Below are 23538 nucleotides of genomic sequence, written 5' to 3' on the forward strand. Positions count from 1 at the left end.
ATCCAACCACAAACAAAATGAGGAAAAAATGCCTCTTATATCAACAAAGGAGAAGACTGTTTATGTGCAACAGTTTGAAAACCACTGCTACAGAGCATTAGCTTAATTCAGTGTACTTTCATGTTTTGTGGAAGTGTGCATGTACCTGTTGAAGGACTGTGAGCTGGGGTCGGAGATAGCATGTGATCGTGGCCACTTGTAGCGCAAAGAAAGGAAGAGACCAGTTCTCTCGGAGGGAGATGGTGAACTCCACACGAGTTGTATCTATCCTGAAAAGAATACTTCATTAGCATTGCAATAACATAGTGGTTCCCGAAGTAAAACAATTAAAAGTGACATGTAAGAGAATGTAAGAAGGTTCAGCAGCTTGTTTTGCAACCCTTCGACTGAAAGAGGAATTGGGTGTATGAAATTGTGTCCAAAAAACCTGTTTACAATGAATCTATATATATAAAAAAGTTGAACAAAGCCAGCGACCTTTTGTTGCTATGCTTCAAAAGGTCTTGTGCAGAGATTTGGCCTTAGCACTGATCTGAAAGGACACTGCAGAAAAAGCTGACATAGTTTGTGAACTTGCCCGAACAACTGGCCCACTTCCAATAGAATGTCACACTACATGGTTCACATCACAAACCAGGATCTCAGAATCAACAAGAGTGGAAAGGTCAAGTCAAATTTCTTGAAGTTTTATGTTTTTTCATATACAACTTTTAATGGTAAAAGATGGACTCAAATGCATGTTATTTGTACAGCACATATCACATGACACAAAATGACCCAAAGTGCTTCACAAGAGACATTTTACAATCAATACGGCAATTTGAATGGTCACTATAATAAAAGGTGGCTATAACAAGGACCCTCTGCCAGCATTAAAATGTCTTATTATGAACAAAACTTTCATACGTTTATGGACTTGTAGTCCATAAACATAGCCTCATATGTTTGTCCCTGTCCACATTACACTGACCGATGTCAAAGTTGTTTGTTACACTCAAACTTTTGCTAAAACCTCTGTCAAAGTAAGCTCTGAACAACAGTATCTAGGCCCTTTAGGTTATGCATCTCAGTCTGATGCTGACATCCCCAAAACGATCTACATCTGTATTTCTGTTATTGTTTAGGTCGATCATTTTCTCTCAATAAGTGTGTTATATTATATTAGTATATATTATCTATTTGTGTCTCACAGTCCCCACTACTGATGAAGTACTTTTGGTGCTTTGTCTTTTGGTTTTGGTGCGCTATTTGTTTGACTATTTCTGTTGAGCACCATACAATATTTGTTATTTAATAATCAGTAATATTTCGATGCATTTGTTTAGTTTTTTTTGAATTGTTTTATTCATTTTTATGAATAATGGTGACAAAATCTAGGTTTTATTATAATCAAAATAGGGGAATTGTTACAGAAAGATGGACCATTAACTGTCTATTCCTCTCATCATGTCACATATGCTTTATGAAATGTGAGCATTACTTAATTTGTTCCTTCCAGATTACATAATTTGTTCCTTCTAGATAAATCATCTAGTCATCTAATCGATGGAGATGTTCTTGTCCATGGCTTCTTATGTATCTGTTGTACCTGGTGCATTTCATCTTTGCATCTCGACAATTTAGGACTACTTTGATCTGTTAGATCATTGGTCCACTCTGATAGAATGATCTTATACAGTCTGTATGTATAAATACTGTGTTCTGGCTCAGGACCAACAAAGCATCTTTGCACAACCTGTGCAAGATGTCTCTCCATTTGCATGCCAAATAAATCTGAACGATTAATCCAAGGCATCTTCTCTCCTGTTTTCATTCTACTTAGACTGAACCAAACCAATTTTTTTCATATTTGTTTAGCAGTTAATATAGATTTCTGTCCTCGCTCAAAGGTTAATGGTTCTAATTATGTTAACAGTATTAGAAACAAAGTGAACCTGGCATGGATTTGAATACATAATTAGGAAAATTTAATCACAATCCCTGTCAGAAATGAAAAGGAATATTCCAAAATCTTGCAAACCTAAGCTTTGTCCGAGTCACATGCCATACATGTATTGAGATAATAATCTGGAGCTGGTGGGTCCACACATAGAAGTTAAACCTGCAATCCAAGTAACAACAAAAATGGCCTTTTCCCAAATTGAGTGCGATAGAAAGAAGCAGAAAACATATTGTATATTGAAAAAGAGGCTGCTTGGATAAGTTTGGTTTAGATTTGATTCTGATTCAAAGCAATCTAGGCGTAATTTGATCTTTTTTTTTTTCCTCTTTGCTATTATTTCTGACCTTTACGAATGTACACACGATCTACATTGGGTCTGACAATCCTTTATATGGGACTCACTGGCTTTCCAAAACAAAAAAAAATATGACAAAAACAACTTTTGCACAGCCGAATGCGCAAAAAAGAAAAAGAAAAAAAACGCTGCCTACCCCAAACACAAATCACCCTGAAACACATAGCAATACTGCATTACAAAACATAATCCTGTAAAAAAGTAGAGAACTATTTCCAAACTCCGCGCGAGCAGACTTGAGCGGTAGAACAAAGCTGTGTGAGATGAGGCTTGACAGAAGACGAGCGCATGTCTGGGGTGTGTCTGTCTGCTCCTCTCAGCCTGTTTGACAGTCTCCTGGCTCTATAAATACTCTGTTATTGCCCACCTGTTGAGGATATACCAGACCCCGGCGAGCGCGCCAGCCAGCCACGAACCCGACAGGAGCCACGCTGTGAGGTACAGAGCGATCACGTACACAGCCTGCAGTGAGAAGACTGTGTAGATGTAGAAATACACCGGCTCCAAATAGGACTGCGACACACACACACACACAGACACAGACAGACACAGAAAGACACAAGGAGAGTCTATTAGCAGGGGTGGCCAGAAATAGTGCTCAAATATTTAGATTTTCAAAACTGTTCTTCTGTTCGGTCAAATTACCAACATTTGGAAAGCCCTGCGAGAGGACTGCAGTTGTGATATTGGGCTGCACAGAAATAAATTGACTGAGCAGGGTTACTTTGAAATTACACTGCTTTGTGCTTTGCCTGTGCTAGAACTGTGAACTGAAGTAAGAAATATAACTCATTACTATCCACTATACACTGTGCGACAGCCACCGAATCCACACTGAGCCACTCTCTGACATTTCACAGCTCTGTCTGATATTTTACTTCCTGACATTTTTTGTCACACAGCCGGATCTCAGACAGATCCGAGTAACCGTTTCCCAGTTAATTGATAAGCCGATAAAGGAACCTTTAGCTTTGTATAGTGACAAGTGCGAAGTGTCTCGTACTGTCAGCCGGAGACTGAGCGGTAAAATGCCACAGTAACTCCTAAGCTTTAAAGATCAGTGCGGTAAAAGAAGGTAGACTTCTTGTCATTATTGGGAATGTTTTTTATTAGTCCTTTTTAATTTATTCTTGCCTATTAAAACAGTTTTCTTCGTAAGCCGCTATTTTCTTGGTGGTGGTAAGCTATTATTGTAGCCGCAGCTGGTCAAGGTCAAAGTGTTTATTGGACAAAACAAACACAAACATCATAGACATTATAATTTATAACTGTTCACAATTCATTCTGTGTTGAAACTAAGTTCATGTTTGTTGGTCCATTAAATTTCACACATTTACAATAATACACAGGATTATAGTCAAGACATATTCGAAAAATTGGTCAAAAATATCTGCGGTTTATATCGGGCTTAGAATATAAGTAAGCTAGTATGTAAGTATAAGTAAGCTATACGCACTGTTCATGTTGATGTAATGGAAATTAAATAGACATAATTTAAACCAAATTGTGGACCGTTATAAATTATAAATGTCTTGTTTGTGTTTGTTTTGTCCAATAAACACCTTGATTATTGTCCAAGGCATAAAAGTGCATCAATTTAGTATAGGGGACGCAATCATCATGAATTTATGAATGAATTAAGGATTAGCTAATGAGGAGTTCATTACAGCAGTAAGTGGTATATTACGGTATATCTTGCAAACTAATTTTAAACTTAATAATTGTGATTAGTTAATGTTTTTGGAAAGAAAATGTAAATGTTTTAATGAATTCATCATGATCCTGAGATTATGAGTAAATCTTAATAGATTTACTCATGAATTCATTATAGTAGTTAATTCACACAAGAAGTCATCTATGAAAGAACATTAAGTCATGTTAAAGCAGTACTAAGTAACTCTTCCCCTAGAGGCCATAAGCGCAACTGCAGGTGTAGTAGCAAGTTACGATTTTTTAACTTATTAAATGTCTTGGAGATTAAATACTACGATGACAGGAAAGGCGAAGGGAGAGAGGGTTACTGTGCATTCAATTATACAATGGAAATACTTTTTTTTCACTCAAACTTGGCTGTAAATACTGTTTAAAGTGACGTTAGCCCACAGTTAGCTTTGCCCGTTAGCATGTTAGCTTCTTCTTTGTGATTCCATTAGTGTGTATTGCTTTCTCCGGACCGGTGGCAGTCAAGTTGCAAACATGGTTTTCTGTCCAGAGACACCAGGGGGAGATGAAAGACCCCCCAATCATCCCATAAACACTTGTATTACCCCCACAGGGACTACAAAAAGGATTTATTAAGGTAAACACGTTACTTAGTACTGCTTTAACTCATGATGAGTCATGATATCATCATGTATAAATACATCATGAATAAATTAATGTTATTCAAGCATGACTTCATGTAACAGAACAGAAGAAGTTAACAGGCTAACAGGCAAAGCTAACTGTGGGCTATCACCACTTCAACAGTATTTACAGCAAAGTCTGAGCGGGATAAAAATGATCTCCATTGTATAATTGGGTTGTGGTGCAATTTACAAAATCCCTCTCTCCCTTTCTCTTTTCTGTGAACATAGTATTTACTCTCACGGACAATTAATGAGTAAAAAAAAAACACAACATGCCACGACATCTGCAGTGGCGCTTGTGGCCTCTAGGGGAAAAAGTTACTTAGTTCTGCTTTAAGTTGATTGGGGAAACCAGAGCACCCAAAGGCAGCACACCCAGACATAAGATGATTCTAAATCAAGCCCATGACCTAACCTGGGCTAAATCTGTCCAGTTCAAGCAAAGTAATAATTTGTGTATTCTTCATTGAACAAATTGCCAGTAGTTTGTTACCTGCACGGGCAGCAGTCTGTAGAGCACGCTGAGAAAGACCTCCTGGTAGATGTTCATTCGCTGAAGGAGATTAATGGTCCTCTTGGATTCTGTCAAGTTGTCATGGATCAACTCGGAGAGCCCTTAGAAAGAAAATAGACGTGCACTTTAAAATGCCATAGTTTCTTCACAGTGCCGTGGATTGATAACCGTTATTATTGGCTTTGTGACGAGCCGTGACAAATGGACGTGCACCTTTTCCTGGAAGCGCAGACCATTAGAGGATAATCGCCAGGTTCCAAATGTATGGGAAGTCATCACTGCAACCTTGAAACCATTTCCTCGCATAATGCAGAATAGGTTGTTGCCACTGCTACTTTTCTACCTATTAATTTAATTAGGGTAAAGACTCCGACATACTTGACATGCTACGTCTTCTGTACAGTTCCCTCAAGAATGCACTTGCTTGTTAGTGAGGTTCCTTAAAGCTAGTGTGAAAGCTGTCAGTCAGTGTCAAGTGTGGACTAAAGGAGTACGTTGAAGGGTGCTTGAAAAGCTGCTTTGCATAACTGACATAACCCATTTTCATACGTGGAGCTTTGTGTGCATGACAGGAGGAAGTCAAGAACTCTCCTTTGTGCAGATTAAATTTGCAACAATATTTAAAGGTGCAAAAGTTCAAGTGAATTTTAAATTTCTATTGGCGATAAGAGCGTAATTTAATCAGTCAACATGAAAAGAAACAAAAAAGCTTGACATTGCTCTAGAAATACAGTAGCTATTAATCACTGACTGACTGGAAAACCTGATTTGTTAGTCAAAAGCAGGTTGTTGTATGTGACATAAACTGACCTAAAAAGACCTTGGAAACACATTTTGAACACCTTAGCTGGTCTTGGTCAGCTAATGTGTATATTTCCATGTGAAAGGATTTGGAAAATAAACAAAAAGTTTATATTCCGGAGGTTTCACGCTTGTGTAGGTAGCCATGATCAGAGCCAGCCGTGTGCAGCCTACGGACTTAACTCGATACACTTTAAATTCAAAAAATATGTTTAATGAAACAATGTGAATGCCGGGTGATGTTGAAATTAGGTCTGTAAGATTGATTTGTTTTTACTACTGCTATAACCTAATCTCTGAGAGGCTGCGTTTTTGTCTCGAGCATTTCAGTTATAGATGTTCATCAATCAGAATTGTTGAGCTTTGCGATCTCAAGTTCAGCACTGCAAAGATAAAAGGTCTGAATTTCCATTTAAAGCAGATTCTATAGTGTTTAGATAAACACTATGTGATTCTATCTCGGACGTCTTTAAGTCACATGGCTGTCCCCCAGAGGCACTCTGAATGTTTGGGAAATGTGGAAGCCGAACTCCTTCAGAAGTGGGTGCTGTCCACTTAAAACCAAATATTTTTTGAAAGTAGATTCGTGTATTGTTCTAATGCGGGGCAAATTGAGCAAGAATATGAAAATCGTTTGACAGTCTAAAAGTAACATGACTTCCTTCACAGAAGTTTCAAATATAAAAATCGCAAATCCAATCGCAATATTTGTCCGAAAAATCAGCCATAGTTGATATTCTTTCTTGAAAAAGCAAATGAAGACAAACAAATTCCACACTGTTTTACTGGCTACTTTTGTACGTCTTTGCTGTCTTTTTGTGGAGTTCGGCGGACTTTTTTTTACTGCAAAGAGTTCATAATGGTCCAGAAGAAAGCAGCTTTTAAAAGTAAACAAACAGCCAGCTTGTGAGCTAAAGACATTTGAGACCTACAAATTTCTTCTTCTGAAACCACTGAAGACCAAGAGCCCCCACACCTTGCAGCACAGTGGAAGCGTCACAAGAGGAGCCACAGGAAACAAGGAAGGGACAAACGAGGAGGAGATGATGGAAGATTGTTGTGGAGTGGAGGAAGCGGAAGGAGGAGGTGGATCAGCTGACCAGTGCGGGACACCTCGCTCTGAAATATGGACAGAACCAGGAGGAGCTGCACCGTTTCAGAGGATCAGAAGAACTGCACTGAAGGTAGCCAGGTTTCCTCCAGATGCGGTTTCCCCTACCTCCAAAAATATGCTGGTCAGGTTGGCCCACAGTGGTTGTACAATGTCAAATAAAGCACTGCCTGTACTTACTTACTTACTAACTAAATAGGAAACATAAACTTCATTCATCATGTTTAATGATGGGCTTGGCAAACCCAGCCAAAACCTTGTGCGTACATCCTTGTGGCAGTCCAATACGAGTCCGTACTCCCTCTGACAGAAACAAATGGTGTTATCACAAGGAGCAGCGGAGCACTAGCGTACTGCTGTTGCCATGTGTCACCTTGATCATCGGCGCGTTCTTGATCCATGAAATGAGACCATAAAACCAGCAATGTTTCTTCTCAGAGAATATATTATAGCCATACAGCAAAGTCTTAAACTTCACTTACTGATTTATTCGCTTTCCCTCAGCCTCCCTCCATGACCTCCACAACACACTGTCATTTTTTCCCCCCCACCTGAGTTGTTATGTTTTGTCATATTCTCGCAATTCGTCTGTTTTGTTGTAGCTTTCTCTCGGCTTATTCGATTCCCTGAGCCTCACATATTGGGCCGTTGTTTTGTTTATTCTAACTCAGAATAGAAGTAAAGACATTTCGGTCCAGCGAGTGAGGTCAGCCAGTCCCAACTTTGATTAGTTCACAGCTCAATTATTTGCATTTGGCTGGAAAATAAGCCTGCTAACAACTAAGGGCTTTGGGGGCTAAGGTCAAGTAAACAGAGTAATTTCTCGCAGACCAAACTATGCCTTTCCTGCGGTAATTTGGTTGTGCCGCTCTTACGAATAATAGGGAACAGGACAGCAATTTGCCATTTCAAAATTCTGTAAAAGCTGGGACACCATTTTAGGAGGTGTTCGCACCGATGCATTCGAGGAATATGGACAATAATTACGCATTTGTCCTCTTTTTCCCCTCTCTCAAATTACGAATGAAATTAATTGATAAACATATTGTAAAACTACTACTGAAGCCTGCCTATAGTTTTACCCCCCAAGTAACCAGGATGTTTGGGGTCTCTAGTCTGTCGAGTGAACCAATGAGATGGGAAGGTTGCAGCAGGTATCAGCGGCCAGACCCACCCAAAAGTCTCAATAAAACATCCAAAACCTGCGAGCTTGTGGCACGACAATAATTAACAATGAGCCCCAGCACTTCACTGATGATGTGGACCTTCCCCCTTCTCTTCCTATTGATAAAGCAAGTCTGATGGCCTTGTTTTGACATTTGGAATTGGAATTTTTTAATGAAGAATAGATACATATCTTATTCTACATGACAAACAGCAGTGCCAAAATAGAAATGCTCTAAAAGCAGCCTAATTCTGCAGGACTACAAAACCTAAAAAGTCTGAACAACAGATCCCCCCAAACTAGTTCAACCAGTTCCTTCTTCATCATCCTGTGTTACGCATCCAGCACTCAGCATCGTGCTCTCTGCAGCCTCCACCCCTCATCATCCCTTTATCACATCTCGCCCAATAAACTAATATAATCTCCTCTCCGTTACCTTTCCTAGTGAAATGTGTTCCAATTTTAGCCTTTGACTGTTTGAAAACCACTGTCTTTGTCAGTACTTGCCAATAATATGCTGCAAGGTAGGATGAAGTCACTGTATTTTAAGAGCGCATTGTTTTGGATTCTACTGTTGCCAATACAAAACATGCAACTCATTACCAGACAGACACAGAAAATGCTATTTTTGCAGTGGGTAATCAAAGAATGGATTTGAAAGAGAACCAAACCTATACTTACTTTTTGCTTACTTTAAGTAAACATCCACAGCGGCATCGAAGGATAGGTCAAATGTATAGGACAAATTTCCCTATACACCTTAAAGGGACTACATCCAAGTTGGTCATTTGTATACTCAATACTGCCACCTCAGGTCTTACATGTAACTGCAGGTTGTACACTAAGCTCGTGCACGACGGCACTTCAGACCCGAATTAACATCTTTCTGAGTGACAGTGCAGGATTTTAGAGGCAGTTGTGGAGAATAGATCTGAGCTCATTCTACACATTAGGGCATTGCTGGAACATGTAGGGGGATGAAAATACTTAATTTTAACATTTTTAAACTCTGTATAGTCCCTTTAACCTTAACCTATTGATGTCTCCACTATGTTACAAGCTATGTCATAGAAGTTGAGAGCCAGGCAGAGCTAACACACGTTTGTTTGTTTGCTTGTTCATTTTTTTAAGGCATTTAACAGTAATAAAAATGCTTGTATTGTATTCTAAATATTGGGTGAAATGTTATGCTAGCTTTAAAGCGATAGTCTTGAAGTCAAAATGTATTACAAATTTTATAAAATGTGCAAAATCGATCACCTTTTGATGTAAAGCAAGCAATAATATAAATACTGTGTGTTACTTTTTGTCCCTCCTTTCCAGATCTCAGCAACTTATCAGAGTCTAGTATCCTCCCCGTTGACCAATGAGACGAGCTTCTCCTGTGAACCAGCCTGTCGGGTTCAATCAGGTGGAGGGGAGGAGGCAGAGCTTGATTGTAGACTTTTGAAAATGTTATTCCTGCTCTCCTTTTTGCTTCGGAACCATGGAAGTGTCTTCAGTTACAAGATGTTTCCATGGTTACAAGGCAAAAATGACTTAATTTTGTTCTTGTAGCTCTTGGTGTAAGAAAAAAGTTCTTGCGTCTTAAAAAAGCATGAATGAGCCAAAAGAAGGGCTTTCTGAGTAAAGAGGGGAGGAACACTTTTCTTTGCAAACTTACAGACTATCACTTTAAGGGGTACACAGATTTCAATGCTGATCTCGGCTTTGAATGTGTAATTTCAAGATTATACAGATGATATAAATCCATATTCATATTGCAATATGGAATGAGATACAGTGTATAATCACATACCTTCACTTATCGATGGTGCCTGTAGCATTTGCTTGTAGTATGAGTAATACAGTCCACACTCGGTCCGGAATGAGATTTCCCGCTCCACTTCCTGAAAACATTAAAACGGAAAAAAATAAAAAATAAACAGGCAAATGTATAACCACGCTTCAGGCAGCTTAATATAATAACACATTAGCTGGCAGGACATGACAGAGAGCAGCAGGAGACAGACTGAGCGGCTAATACATGGGTAATCCTACACTAAAATATGACAGGTGCACAGTGCGGCTCTTCCTCGGAGATTAGGGCGACAGAAAGTAAACAAGAATGGTGTGCCATCTTGAATCGCATTTATAGATTTCCCTCCACAGCTGTCTTTGTCTAACAATGATTTGTTTTACAGCATTTGCGGATGTTTTTGAAACCCTTTAAAAGAAAATCGAACAGGCAGAAATAAAAGGGGGAGAAGCAGTTTTTAAGTACGTTCTCTTTAAAAATTGAAAGACAAATACTCTTCTTCTTAAAGGCTTGTTATGAAATTGTGTCTTGTTTCATTCACACCTGTTTGAGGAACAGAGCTCTAAATAATGCTTTACTGACTGATGGCATAAGACGCCTCCAGAAAGTGCTCCTACGTTTGAAAAAATGGTTCACCACCTTCACTGATTTATTTCAGAGATTGCTTTCACTCCACGTTCTAATAGATCACAAATATTGTTTTAAAACTCAATATACAGTATAAATGCGGCTGGCAGCACCAACATTTGAGAAAACAGTGAAACAGGATTTTTGTTGTTTGCAAAAGGATACTACTGCCTGAATAACTGCAGTTTGCCATTTCAGATCAATTGCACAGTCTGTTCAAATATGAAGAAAAAAAAATTATAAGAGAAGGTATCTCAAAACTGTGGGGATAAAAAGGACACAACAACAAACCAATTTTTAGCCTCATAGTGCCTGGTAAATGTCACGTGGACAGCAGGTTTACTTAAGGTGCTGAGGAAAAAAAAACGCAGATTTTAAAATAGCATTAACAACTACAGCTGTGGGTTAAGTGGGGGCCTTAATTACACGTACAGATGTTCCCGGCGGCTTCATGTCAGCCCAGCACTTTGCAACTGTTAATTGCAGAGGAAAGTGCGAGGTATCGACTACCAAAAGTACTCTTGGGAGGAATGTGAAAAATAAAGTCATAACTAGGATCCGAGGATAATAGCAATATCAAGTATCATGGCATCATATTATTTACTCAATGTATTATTATTAATAATATTATTATTCTTTAAAGGCCTATCTTTGCTGCATTTGCATGGGAAAAACTATGGTCCCTTGTAAAAAATAATTTGACAATTACAGTAGTTTGCACTAAGGCAGGGGTATAGGAAAAAATGCATTTCTACTTTTGTAATACAATATGGTTATAATAACTAGGGCTGGGTATCGATTAGGATTTCCCAAATCGATTCGATTCTATTCTCTTCACAAGGGCCTGATTCTATTCACAATTCAGTTTGATTTTTTTCACACTGTAATTTTACTTGGACTGATGTAACAAATGAATTTTCCATTGTGAGATCAATAAAGACTATCTTATCTTTTCTTGGAAGACATTCTCAGAAGAACTAATACTGCAAATAGTAGAAATTAACTCAAGTTGGTAAATTAGTGAAAATATTAATATTTACATTAAAGAACTGAACACCACCCCCATGTGGCCATGTGTGTAATGACGCAATGGCACAGCCAATCAGGCTGGCCGTGACAGTAAACAACATTGCTGCCACCATAGACATCAGATTGGCAAGATTTGTGGAAATAAACCACAAAATCTTTGTTTGGAAGATTTTGTAATAGTTTTTTGCCACGCTGTAACCTTGGTCCCCGGAGGGCTGTAAGGATGAGCTAGCACTCAAGATGAAGAATGGATCGCGGCGAACGGTGCAAAAAAGGTTAGTCTCTATCTCATTTAGTTCCGAAGTTATTGCCAATTGAAATACAGAATCGGTTCAAGGTTTTTTTTAATCAATCCCGGCTGTTTCAAAGGGAAACCGATCTGATTTCAATTAATCGATGACTTAAAACCCAGCCCTAATAATAACACAACTGAAATACCATGTAGTTACATTTCGATAGAATAGAGCAATGCTTCATCCCAGAACATCAATAACTTATGGTTGAGCAAACAAAAGAAACAATCAAAGAGACTAATCAATAAGAAATTCCACTTTGCAGACCTAGAATGTTAAAAAGTGTGTGTTTTTTACCCCCTTCTTAATTCCAATTCCACATTTAATGCAAAGATTTGTGTCAGCTAAACCCGCCACCACAATAACCACAAAGTCACGTTGCAGCTCTCTTTTTGTCTCTCCCGCTGTGAGCCAAGATTGGCCCAGCGAGGCGTGTGACACTTTTATTTGCCGCTTCTCAAAGCCGCCACTCGCCTAAACCTTCCGCGGGCTCTTCCTTCCGCCCCTCTCTGCGACGCGCCGAGCTAATTAAAGTTCTGAATTAAAGCCGTATCAATAATTCCAGTTGTGTGACTCCTACCGTGAGCTGAGAGAACCACAGAAGATTCTCGTGAATTGCGTTCACACACCAGGCCTGTGCCAGTGCCAGGAGCGCGGCCAGTAGGAGCCCGGGCGCCATGGAAACGCCGTTCTGCCAGGGCCGGCGGAGTAGGAAGCATGAACCGGAACAATTACCAAACTCGAATGTAAATGCTTCCTCGCTGCCCCCTCTCTGGGCATTAGGTTGTTTTGGCTCGTCCCCTTCAGCCATGGCACCGTGCTTGACAACCAAATTAGGCCCCTCGCCTCGCAAAAACCTCTTGCGGAGCTCCATTTTACGCAACGATTTATTAGAAACTTCTTGTATCCTTGCATTGGCTGACTCGAGGTAGATAAGCGGCACGCTCCGGGGTTAATCTATAGAAGCAATCCAAATGCATCGCAGCGGTAACCCGTAACGGCGGCGCGATTTCCTTTATTTGAAGTCAGTCCAAACAAATTTGCCTTTTAATCACTTTCAATTTGTTGCCAGAGGAAATATGCAAAAGCTTTCTCAGTGGGAATGAGCACTTCGTTTCTTTCCCAATCCTCATTTCCAGCTTGCCGTGGGCTAAACAAGCTTTGGCTTCTTCTCCAAAACTCTGATGAGATGGCTAATCCTCATTTTAAATTAGGGTCAGGAAGAACGGCAGGGGTTACCAATTTCAAGTTCTGCTTAGAAGACGAAGAACTCATTTGGCACAAGAATCCAAAACAAATTGACAGCAAAAACGAGTCTTTTTACCAGTCCCAAACTTGGATAAGTGAAGAGCGTCACATCAGGAGGGGTATCCGTGGAAAAAAATGTTCTAAATCCATGGTGAGGGAGTTACTTAGAGGATGCAAGCCAACAAGCAATAACAAAAAGAGAATATGAAATGTCTTGTGTTGAATTCAGTCAAACAGATAACTTTGTGCCAGTCCCAAACCTCCAAAGATGAGGCATAAAATTAGCTACAATGACTAAAGTAAAGCTGTTGCACTCTTCCCCGATCCTCTGTGATGACGCAATGGGTGAATCCCAACAATAACAAGTCCCAAACTTCCATTGAGTCTTCTTGTCCTTCAAAAGCAAGTTGGTTCTTCCAGTAACAAAGCCCAAAAAGAGAACAAACTCCTGGAAAAGGCAATGCAGGCAGACTTCCAGCCTGCCCCGAATGAACAATGGGAAATCTTACAAGTCAGATAAGCTCTGAAGCAGAGGAACGAGTGAGAGAGCTAACTTTACTGGTTACATCTTATCCATGAAGAAAAAAAAAAAAAAAAGCAGTCCCACACATGCACACAGGAAAAGAGTCAGCCGGGGGCGGGAATACTGCATGTTGGAAACTTCTCTTGGAAAATGTCGGGAAGATTTATCCGAGGCTTTAAGGGATCGGGGAGCCATGTCCAGCTGTGAGCAAACGTCTGAAAAAGCAAAGTGGATCAGACGGGAGGGGAGCGACCTGGACATGACTCCACATGGGATGAATTCAAGGCCAGATTAAGGCAGCTGCCGTCCGAACCGGGGTGCACGTGTGCGGGGAGGAGTGGTGGCAACAAGCGTGAGGATTTAAGCCCGGCGTTGAAAGAACACGATGGGGGGAAAAGTATGTGCAAAATGCTTTACAGATGCGTAGAGTGCTATATCTTAGAGTGTTTCTGCATATTGGGCAAAAAAACTGCAAAGAACTAGGGCTGTGTGATGTGAGAAAAGAAGTGTGATGTGCAATTTTGTTTTTTCATCAAATGGTGACAAAACAAGACTTAAAATATACTCAATCTAAATCTGGCTAAAATGGGACTAAATTAGGCAAACCATAACTAAAACTAATGATAGCCAAAGGCATTCCATGCACACAGAGCCTACAGCATACGAGCAATCGCTGTTGTTCTTTACTTCCACTTTTACTTCCTCTAATACGGTTTTATAAAATGACCAATCTGTTACAGCGCAAGGGGAGCAATGCCCTGTTTGTGAACACAAGTTTTTGCCTATCATTTTCCTAACATTATCTATTTAAAAGATTAAATTGCCTACCACAATCGCAGGGGAGGGCCGGCCTTAGACATAATTGTTTTAAACACAGTCCAAACCTTAACCCAACTGAAGCAGTCAGCATCTCTGCCCGACACTCAAAAAACAAGCCAGATAACAGGAGAAATTATTTGTGTTTGAGAGAAAAGAAGCATCAGAGTGGATCTCCAGGTGCAAAAAGGAGCGACCTAACTGAGCAACAGCAGAGAGTTCACCATGAGGTCAGATACTGCTGCTGCATCACCACACGGCGCCACAAACACAGGAGTTGTGTTCAGGCCTTGTGGAGACTGATCAGCTACAGTTTGCACAAGAGGTGGACAACAACTGCAGACAGTGGAAGATATTTTGTAGGATTACCCAATTTCCTACAGTTTTCAATTCATTCTGGCACTGAGATTAAAGTGAGTATGTTTGTGAATGGGGTGTGATGAACAGCATAGTGGCACAGTACTTCAAGACACTCGCCTGAAAACATGTCTTGGGTTCAATACTTTAGAACAAAAAAAAAATACTGGGAAATTTTCACTTGCATTGGAGTAACATCTGATTAGTGAAAAAGTACTGCTCGTTCGTGTTGAAGAGAATCAAGTTCTCCATTTAATCAGGCTGCCCAGACTATAACAAAAGCATTGAGTTCTACAAAAGTTTAATAGGAACATAGTTAGTGAAACAATTGTGTTTCTAAGGCCACGAAATAAACGCAAGATATTTCAAGTTTGCGACTAATAGTCTTGGAATGTTTGCCTGCACCACATTGGCTTCAGGAAACTTTTGCCCTTTCAGGATGAAGAATGTCCGGATAAAGTCACTTTTATAAAATGTAAAAAGTAACCAGACCTTGGCACTGGCATACGACAATTGCTTTTCTTGCTCTTATTTGACGGAAAACAGAACCACTGAACACTCCTAACGCAGACAAGTCCAGAAATCCTAATCTGTGCAGCTTTTGTCTTAAGAAACACAAAGATAACATGCAACTAAGACAACACAGCATTAACATTTTAGACAACTGTTTTAGAGACAACTGGTTTAAGAGTTGGTACAGGGACCGGAAACAATCAAATCAACACTTTAAGGCTTCATTAGGAAGAGCAGCACAGAAAAAAAAACAATCAGGGCACATAAACACTTGTAACATTTTTTTTTTCATGTCCATCCACTGCCAGTCCCGAGCAATGGGTTGACAGATCTTAGGGCTGCTTCAGGACTGCATGTTGTCTGATTTATTGCCTTATATGGTCCAACTTATTGCAATGTATTTTGAATCATTTGCATTTCTATTTTAAGCCGAGTGATTGCTGTGATGCAAATGTGAGGTCACTTGTTTATGAATGTTTGTGGAAATCAACTTTGTTTGACTCTCGATCCTCACAGTTTGTTTCACATTCCTTTTAACCGTTAACACTGTCCACAGCTTTGCATATATGATTTGATAAATGTATATACAGTGGGGAAAAAATGTATTTGGTCAGTTTCACATAGACATTGTATTGGATTTTGGCCAAATACTTTTTTTCCCCACTGTATGAATTGATAAATGTAGCTGAGGCTAGTTAGTGTGACGTTCAGAGCCTATGCTTTCAAGTCCTCAATAGTTACTGCCACCAGCATATTAAATAATAGACGTCTGTTGAAGACATACTGGTGAGGGCCACTGTCACGTGTATCATGGTCATGACTAACACTTGACATCAGTAGATCACGAGGTTGGCGCACTTGTCCACTGAAACACATTGCCAGGCAACACATGCAAACAACACACATTTCGCCAAAGCTATGAATCTACTGGCAGCACATCTTCCTCTGCCCAGTGTCCAGTGAACAATCTGTTGCATATTTCTCAGGCCAAACGCAGGATAAACTATTGAAGGTGACATCATTACTGGCAGCGCTGCGTGCTCTGCTGCTGTGTTAAAGGTTTAAAAGGACTGTTTAACTGCAGTGTTTTATAATCTTGTGTTTTGGTTCAATGGGATGAAAACGGATCCTTCACAGAGCATGGAAAAACAATCAGGCTCTTACAGCATGAAGTGTTTATGGCATTTTCAAGACCATTTTTGGGAGGAAAATGGGATCGCAGGATACTTCTGATAGGCATTACAATTCCTCTGGAGATAAGCAGAGACCCGGACTCGGAAATCATATGGTGAAACGCTTAGCGAGTTTCCATGTGCGAAATATCAATATCCACAAGCTTACATGTAATGCCAAAACATAGATAACCTCCAAATAAAAGTGTCACTTAAATGTCTATTGTTTCTCGTAAAATGGGAGTTTTGAACATCTGAATGTGGTAGTTACTGTAATGGATTGAGCAGCTGCCCAAACTGGAGAGACAATCCCAAATTAAAATCGTATGTCACGCTTGAGTTGGTGAACACTATGGGGCACATTTTAAAACTAAAAAGTGGACCAAAAAAAAGAAATATATTATAAAAGAAATCATGATATAGGATCAAGCTTGCATACTGCACATAACAAAAGTGAGTATGTCAGAAAAATGTGTTTATCTAGTAGATGACAAAGCTACTTAAAGAGACTAGAAGCAAGTTGGTCATTTTATGCTCACTACTGCCACCTCAGGTTTTACGCGCAACTGCAGGTTCTATATTAAGCTCGTGCATGACAGCAATTCGGACCCGAAGTAACAACTTTTTGAATGACAGTGTGGGAAGGTCTGAGCTCATTCTACACATTAGGACATTGCTGGAACATGTAGGGGGATGAAAATTCTTAGTTTAAACATTTTTAAACTGATTTTTATCATTTATTATTTTTAACAAACAATGAACGCAGCAGGGAGTCAAATTGAAATTGTTAGTTGTCCAAACTTTTCCTGAAGCATTTTGAACGTCCCAGTTATTCACAGGTAGGAGTTTTTTCAGCAAGTTTGACTATGCTGTTTGACTATGCTGAAGTAATGTAAACAACAGCAAATCGCCAGAGATCACAATCAGCTTTATAATAAGACACAGTGTGTAAATGTCTTTTTTCACAAATATTTACTTTAACAATATTTTAACTTGGCCACGACACAAAAAAAAAACAGGCCTTTAAGTCTTACTTATACATAAAAAGAATTAGGATGAGCTTTGGACTGAGAACACAATGGAATGAGGGTCTACACGAGGGTTGCAAAAAACTGAGTATCATATGGCTGCACCATATGAGAAAAAAACATTACATGCAATAATGTTTAATATTACAGAAACAATAATGTAATTGCAAAAAAGACAAACAAAAATAAATAAATAACTTCAACACAACAAACAAGGTCTTAGCTAATGTTTACCTTAATATTGGAGAACCACAGGTCATTCTCGTGCAGTGTTGCGACATAGATACAGCACAGCAAACCAAGGCCAACTGACACAGACCAGCCGACTGATGTCCAGATTATTGATCCCCAAGTCCAGTGACCTGAACGATTCAAGTTCAAACGGGAAGGTAAGGTAACAATAAATGTGGTTTCTTACCATGTAAATATTGAATCACCTATAGCAATAAGAGTCATTTGAGTTTTACATATATTTAGAATAAAATCAATTCTACTCGCCATGTAATATCTTCTCTGAATGCTCAGAGCAACAGTTTGGGTGTTGTGGGTGTAGCTCTGGGTTCACAGGTGACTCCTTCCCCCTGGAGCCCTTTCTCTGGCGGAGGGCGCTCATGATGAATCACTGTGGAAGCTAAAGAAGGACAAGCCCAATATTAAACAGTTATGTCGGCATGGGCATCCATCAACAGACTGCTGTCACGTGGACCAAACCGATTAAAGCCATCTGTGCATGGGGAAGTTGGAAAGGAATTTCTCGACAAAGATTCATTTACGATACAGTGCGCTTGCATTTTACGGCCATTGTTAAGATACACTAGTTTACACATCGTCAACCCACACGTTTTGAGCCCCGTAAAAATAATGTGTACTTAACAGTGATGTGCAGCCTGGCCACCGTTTTTCCATACCGAGATATGTTCCTACCTGAGCTTAGACGAGTTGATATGTACCCGTCTGGTCTTTGTGCGTGCCCTCAAGTCACGCAAAACGACCAAAGATGTTGTTAGCATTTGGCCTCTCCCTGTATATTCCTATAGCTCCAAACAGGTGAAGTTAGAAGCGACCACACTCTTTCATGGGCACGCACGAAAGACCAGACAGGTACGCATCAACTTGACTAAGCTCAGGCAAGGCCGTGGGAACCCAGGGTGCTGAGGGCGCTGCAGCACCCCCTGGTGGATAGCTTGTGAACTGCAGGCAATATTAACCCCTTAACTCCCACATTTTCTCCAGCTTTAACCCGATCCAAAAGCTTCTGGAAAAAAGGTGTGAAAATAGCAACAAAACTGAGACGAAAACAAGGATGAAAATGTGAAAAAAGTGAGAAAACATTGACGAAAAAGTGACAAAAAATTGACAAAAAACGACAAAAATGGGAAAAAAATTGACAAAAAATTGAGAAAAAATGGACGAAAAAGTGATAAGAATTTGACAAAAAATGTGAATAATTTGACGAAAAAGTGCCAAAAAAAGTCACGAAAATTTGACAAAAATGAGACGACTGCCCAACAAAAAAAGTGATGAAAAAAAAATCTGATGATGTGAGGAAAAAGATCAATATAGTTTTGTAGGTCTTAGCTTTCAAATGAGGCGCTACACTGGCCTACAGGATTTGGGTAAAGCTGAACTGGAGAAAATGCTCTCGGTTCAGGCGGGAGTTAAGAGGTTAATAAATAGGATTTACACACAGAAAAAGTATTTTGGGGGTAAATTTTGTCCCTCAGCACCCCCTAACTAAAATATCTTCCCACGGCTCTGAGCTCAGGTAAGAAAATATCTCAGTATGGAAAAACGGTGGCCTGCTCCTTTAAAACCCAATGCTTGTAAAACACAAACATAAACAGACATGTCAAATTGTTCCATTGTTTGGGTAGACTATTTTTTTTGCAGTGAGTTATTCAAAACTGTATTTGGGAGAGGACCAAATTGCATCTAAGCCTCATGGTTGGCTATTCGAAACAAAAGCAAAGTCATGGGTCAAGCCTGATGAGATGCGAGCGAGCTCAGTAAATGGGCATCCCTCCCCCCAAGATATGCTTCACCAAAATAAATAAATTGTTGTATTGTGTTATTCTATATACTCGGTGGATTGTTACACAGCGTGGCTTTGATGCATTGTTTCGAGCCACTGAGGCCCTCCGTTGATTTTATTTATTAATTATTTTTTTTGGGATGGGAGATCATGCCCAAAATAATGCAAATGATCCGCTAGCATCCTCAAAGGACCACACATGTAAAGATAACAGAAAAAAAGGCGTCTCCTTGGGCAGCCTCTCTATCATAACAATGGAAGCTCGATCTAGTATGCGAGATTATATTTAAATGCGTGGACATTTTTGCCAAAACACAACGTGGATGCTTCCCGTTATCTCTCTCGCTGTTTGTCTTGTCAGCAGCGGCAACAATGGCTATGGGCACATAAATGCGGCGCTTCGCGGAGCCTCACCCTCCTCCTCCTGCAGCCGCTGGGAGGACAAGTCCAGCCTCTCTCCTCCTCCCTCTGTCCCTCTCTGTCTCTACTGTCTCTGTCACTCTATCCGGGACAGCGCGATCATGTTTCTTTTCGCCCCTCGCAGACGGCTCTCTCTGCTGCTGCCGCTGCTACATGTACACACAGCGTGCCGAGATGCCGAGGATCTCACCGGAACTCGCGAGAGGATGTTTTTCAAAATAAGAGCATGTGGTTTTATTGTGGTAGAGAGAGAGAGAAACAACAACTGTATCACATGCGTGGCGAACAATTTTAACATGTAAAATCAACACATTTATATTATTTTAACATTTATCTTTTATCTACAATTGTATCTGCCCTTTAGTCCTAGTTTTTCCACAATGTATGGACCGAAATTATTATAACCTATTATTAACCTCGTAGCCCCCACTTGAACCGGGCACGTTTTCTCCAGTTTGGCTTTACCCAATTATAGAAGCGTCTTGAAAAGAGAAACAAAATAGTGACAAAAACGTGACAGAAAAGCAACCAAAGAGTAACAGAAAAGTGACAAAAATTTGATGAAAAAGTGACAAAAATTGGATGAAAAATGGACAAAAAAGTGACGAAAAAGTGACTAAAATGTGGCCAAAATGTGGCAAAAATGTGACGAAAAAGTGACAAAAATAGACGGCAAAAAGTGACAGAAAAGTGACACACATTTGATGAAAGAGTGCTGAAAATTTGATGAAATGTGATGAAAACGTGGCAAAAAATGTGACGAAAATGAGATTAAAAAGTTACAGAAATGTGACAAAAAAGTGACAAAAATTTGATGAAAAAGTGACCAAAATGTGACAGAAATGTGACAGAAATGTGAGGAAAAAGATTTCTTTCTATTGTTATAGGTTAGTTACGATAAACAATTGTTCTAGGCTACATTATTACAACAAAGTAAGAATCTCTCTTTTCTCTTTCATTGATTGATGGATGGATTGATTGAGTAAAAAAAAAAAGAGAATAATCTGTAGTAGTTACAGGAACACACGGGAAGTGGTGTGATGGATTGGATGAACAGGCCAAAATAGTTAACTATGCTAAACACAGCACTATTATCATACAACCTCAAATCTTTCGCAAATCCTCAAGAATAGTTCTCACATCCTAAACCCTGAAAAATGTTGATATGGGGAATGTGAGATCCACTTAAATATGGCTTGCATATTTTCACAATAGTTACTTATTGTAGGCTATCCTATAATCACTTGTCTTTATCATTGACAATGGCTACCATATTCATTCAGAGGCAAAATGCATGTCTTTGGACCTAATAACCAGTTGAAGCCCAACATCTTTAATTCTGACCAGGCGACTATTTGCATTTTCCACAGAACAGCAAGCACAAAACAACCCCACAGCTTGTAAAAAAAAAAAAGGAGAAAAAAAACTCACTCTCACACACACAGTCTGGAGGGCAAGTACTCGAGATTATCGGAAAGATTGGCCAAGCAGACGACTGGGAAATAAAACACTGTTTAGCTGCATTTTTCTTGACGGCAAATCCAGAAATGTCTTCCTTCTTATACCAGCCACTTTTCATAAAGTGCAGACTGCAGGTGTCCCTTTAAAGATAACATGCCTCTTGTTTGCTTGAATCCGCTGGAAAAAAAACTCTTTGCCTGTACCTAATGTGACACAAAACCAGGACTTAAACTGTTTTGCAAATTGTAGACAGGCCCTGAAAGCCACTTGGATTGCCTGCTCTCCTGTTTTCTCTCTGCGTCTTATTTCATTACTTTGCAGTGATCTCTTTTTTTTTTCATGGCTCGCTAGCCTTTAAAAGGCCTGAATTGAAAGGATGACCCTGGGTAAATATCTGAAGGCAGAAAGGGTAAGGCAAAACAAAGACCTCTTTAAAAAAAATAAGCCGTCTGGTAGGTAATGGTTTTATTTTGCCAGATAGGACCTTGTATTTAAAAATGCATACAAAATCACTCAAATACAAACTCTAATGGCTGTAATGAATGCGTGATTTTAAATAGATTTTCCTGCTATTAGTCTTCAACAAAGCAGCGCCGTGGATAAGGTCAGTTATATCCAAACCAGTTTGACATCCTGCATCAACCAGATAGATGTAGAGGTTGCAGGCCACACATTCATATTCTGAAGATAGCTGATTGTGTTTTTATAATGTGGTAAATCGTTGAATGAAAGAAAAGGTGCCACAGTGGTTCACATAGAGCAGTATTCTAATAATCCAAAAGTTCAGATCCCGCTCTATCCAGTTTGGTGGCTCCAAAAGTTCCACAATTCATGGTATGCAACAAAAGCGAGTGTTAATCTTAGACAAATCAGAAGGTGCCATGGCTGTTGCATTTAATAATTTGAAAGTGCTATTACCATTCATATCCAATTATACCTTTTTCATGCTCATCCTGTCACAACCAGTTAACGGGTACATTATTGAGACAGATGTCGACGAGGTCAGGTTTGAGGTGCACACTGTCCAACTTCTGCCACACCACCTTGTGAATGCCAGATCTCAGTAAGTAAGCAGGGTTGGTCCCGCTTGGTCCCAGGAAGGGAGGACCCAAGTTGGAATACAAGCAGGGTTAAGCCTTAAAAGTGCATTATGCAACTTTTTATGTTGAAAAAAAGTTGATATTTGTGCATTTTTGGCCTTGTAGTAATCCAGCAGCTGCATGAGTGGTCCACATGGCGCCTTTACTTTCCATCACAGTGGTCTCTAGGATCAATTGTTTGGAAGGTTTTCTATGCTGATGGACCCTCTCTCCAGAAAACCTATAAAACAATTGATCCTGGAGCATTGTCGAGACCATCATGATAGAAAATAAAGGTGCTATGCTAGCCACTCATACAGCCGTTAGGGTCACTACAAGGTTAAATACGCACAAAAAGTTGTATAATGCACCTTTAATGTTTATTAAGGCAAAATTAAGGCCTTAAAAGTATTTGGATTCAAACTTGCATCAAATCAGGGGCGGATCTTGAAAAAAAATCATGGGGTGGCAAGCAGGGTCAGGGTTAATTTCTGGGATGGCAACACATTTTACAATGTTTGTAGCGGGGTACGCAAGTTTTGCTTGATCGCAAGGCAAGCTTTTCGTTTAGATGTAGCCGAGTTTCCCAAAATTATATACAAATAGTAGCATTGTCCATAATATAAGTAGGGGGTTTCGAACTCTAACAAAACTTGGGGGGAGCCACAGGAGTTGACACCTGGCTCCTTATTTAGCTGTAAAGTTGTTATAATTCTTTGTCCTGTCAAAAAAGTACAAAAGTAAGCACCCAAGTAGGTTCTAGAGCAGATGTGGGACATCACATGACATCAATGGGTTGGCAGCTGGGGTGGCAAGACCTTTACTAGGGATGACACCCTGATGCCACCTGCCACCTGTTGAAACCCTGACCAGGTGTTCTGCCTATGTGGGTGGTATGAGAGTGAG

At 39.8% G+C, this 23538-nt stretch overlaps 1 protein-coding gene across 2 annotated transcripts in view; it reads right to left on the bottom strand.

Annotated features, from left to right (window-relative positions):
- The window catches only part of dpy19l3 (dpy-19 like C-mannosyltransferase 3), a 62254-nt gene extending 41983 nt beyond the window's left edge, over positions 1–20271 (bottom strand). Inside the window, exons 1-7 of one of the 2 annotated variants that reach the window (XM_079554705.1) lie at positions 20087–20271; positions 18139–18271; positions 17875–18002; positions 10035–10125; positions 5139–5260; positions 2665–2810; positions 146–269 (exon numbers count right to left, since the gene is read on the bottom strand). In XM_079554705.1, the coding sequence (XP_079410831.1) occupies positions 146–269; positions 2665–2810; positions 5139–5260; positions 10035–10125; positions 17875–18002; positions 18139–18253 (726 nt within the window). In that variant the 5' untranslated portion in view covers positions 18254–18271; positions 20087–20271. Of the gene's footprint in view, positions 1–145; positions 270–2664; positions 2811–5138; positions 5261–10034; positions 10126–12563; positions 13223–17874; positions 18003–18138; positions 18272–20086 lie in introns of those variants that run through there. The other variant, XM_079554704.1, reaches the window with a different exon arrangement.
- Positions 20272–23538: the final 3267 nt, after the last annotated feature.

Source organism: Gobius niger (genome assembly GCF_951799975.1).
Source record: "Gobius niger genome assembly, chromosome: 4".
NCBI classification, from domain to species: Eukaryota; Metazoa; Chordata; class Actinopteri; order Gobiiformes; family Gobiidae; genus Gobius; species Gobius niger.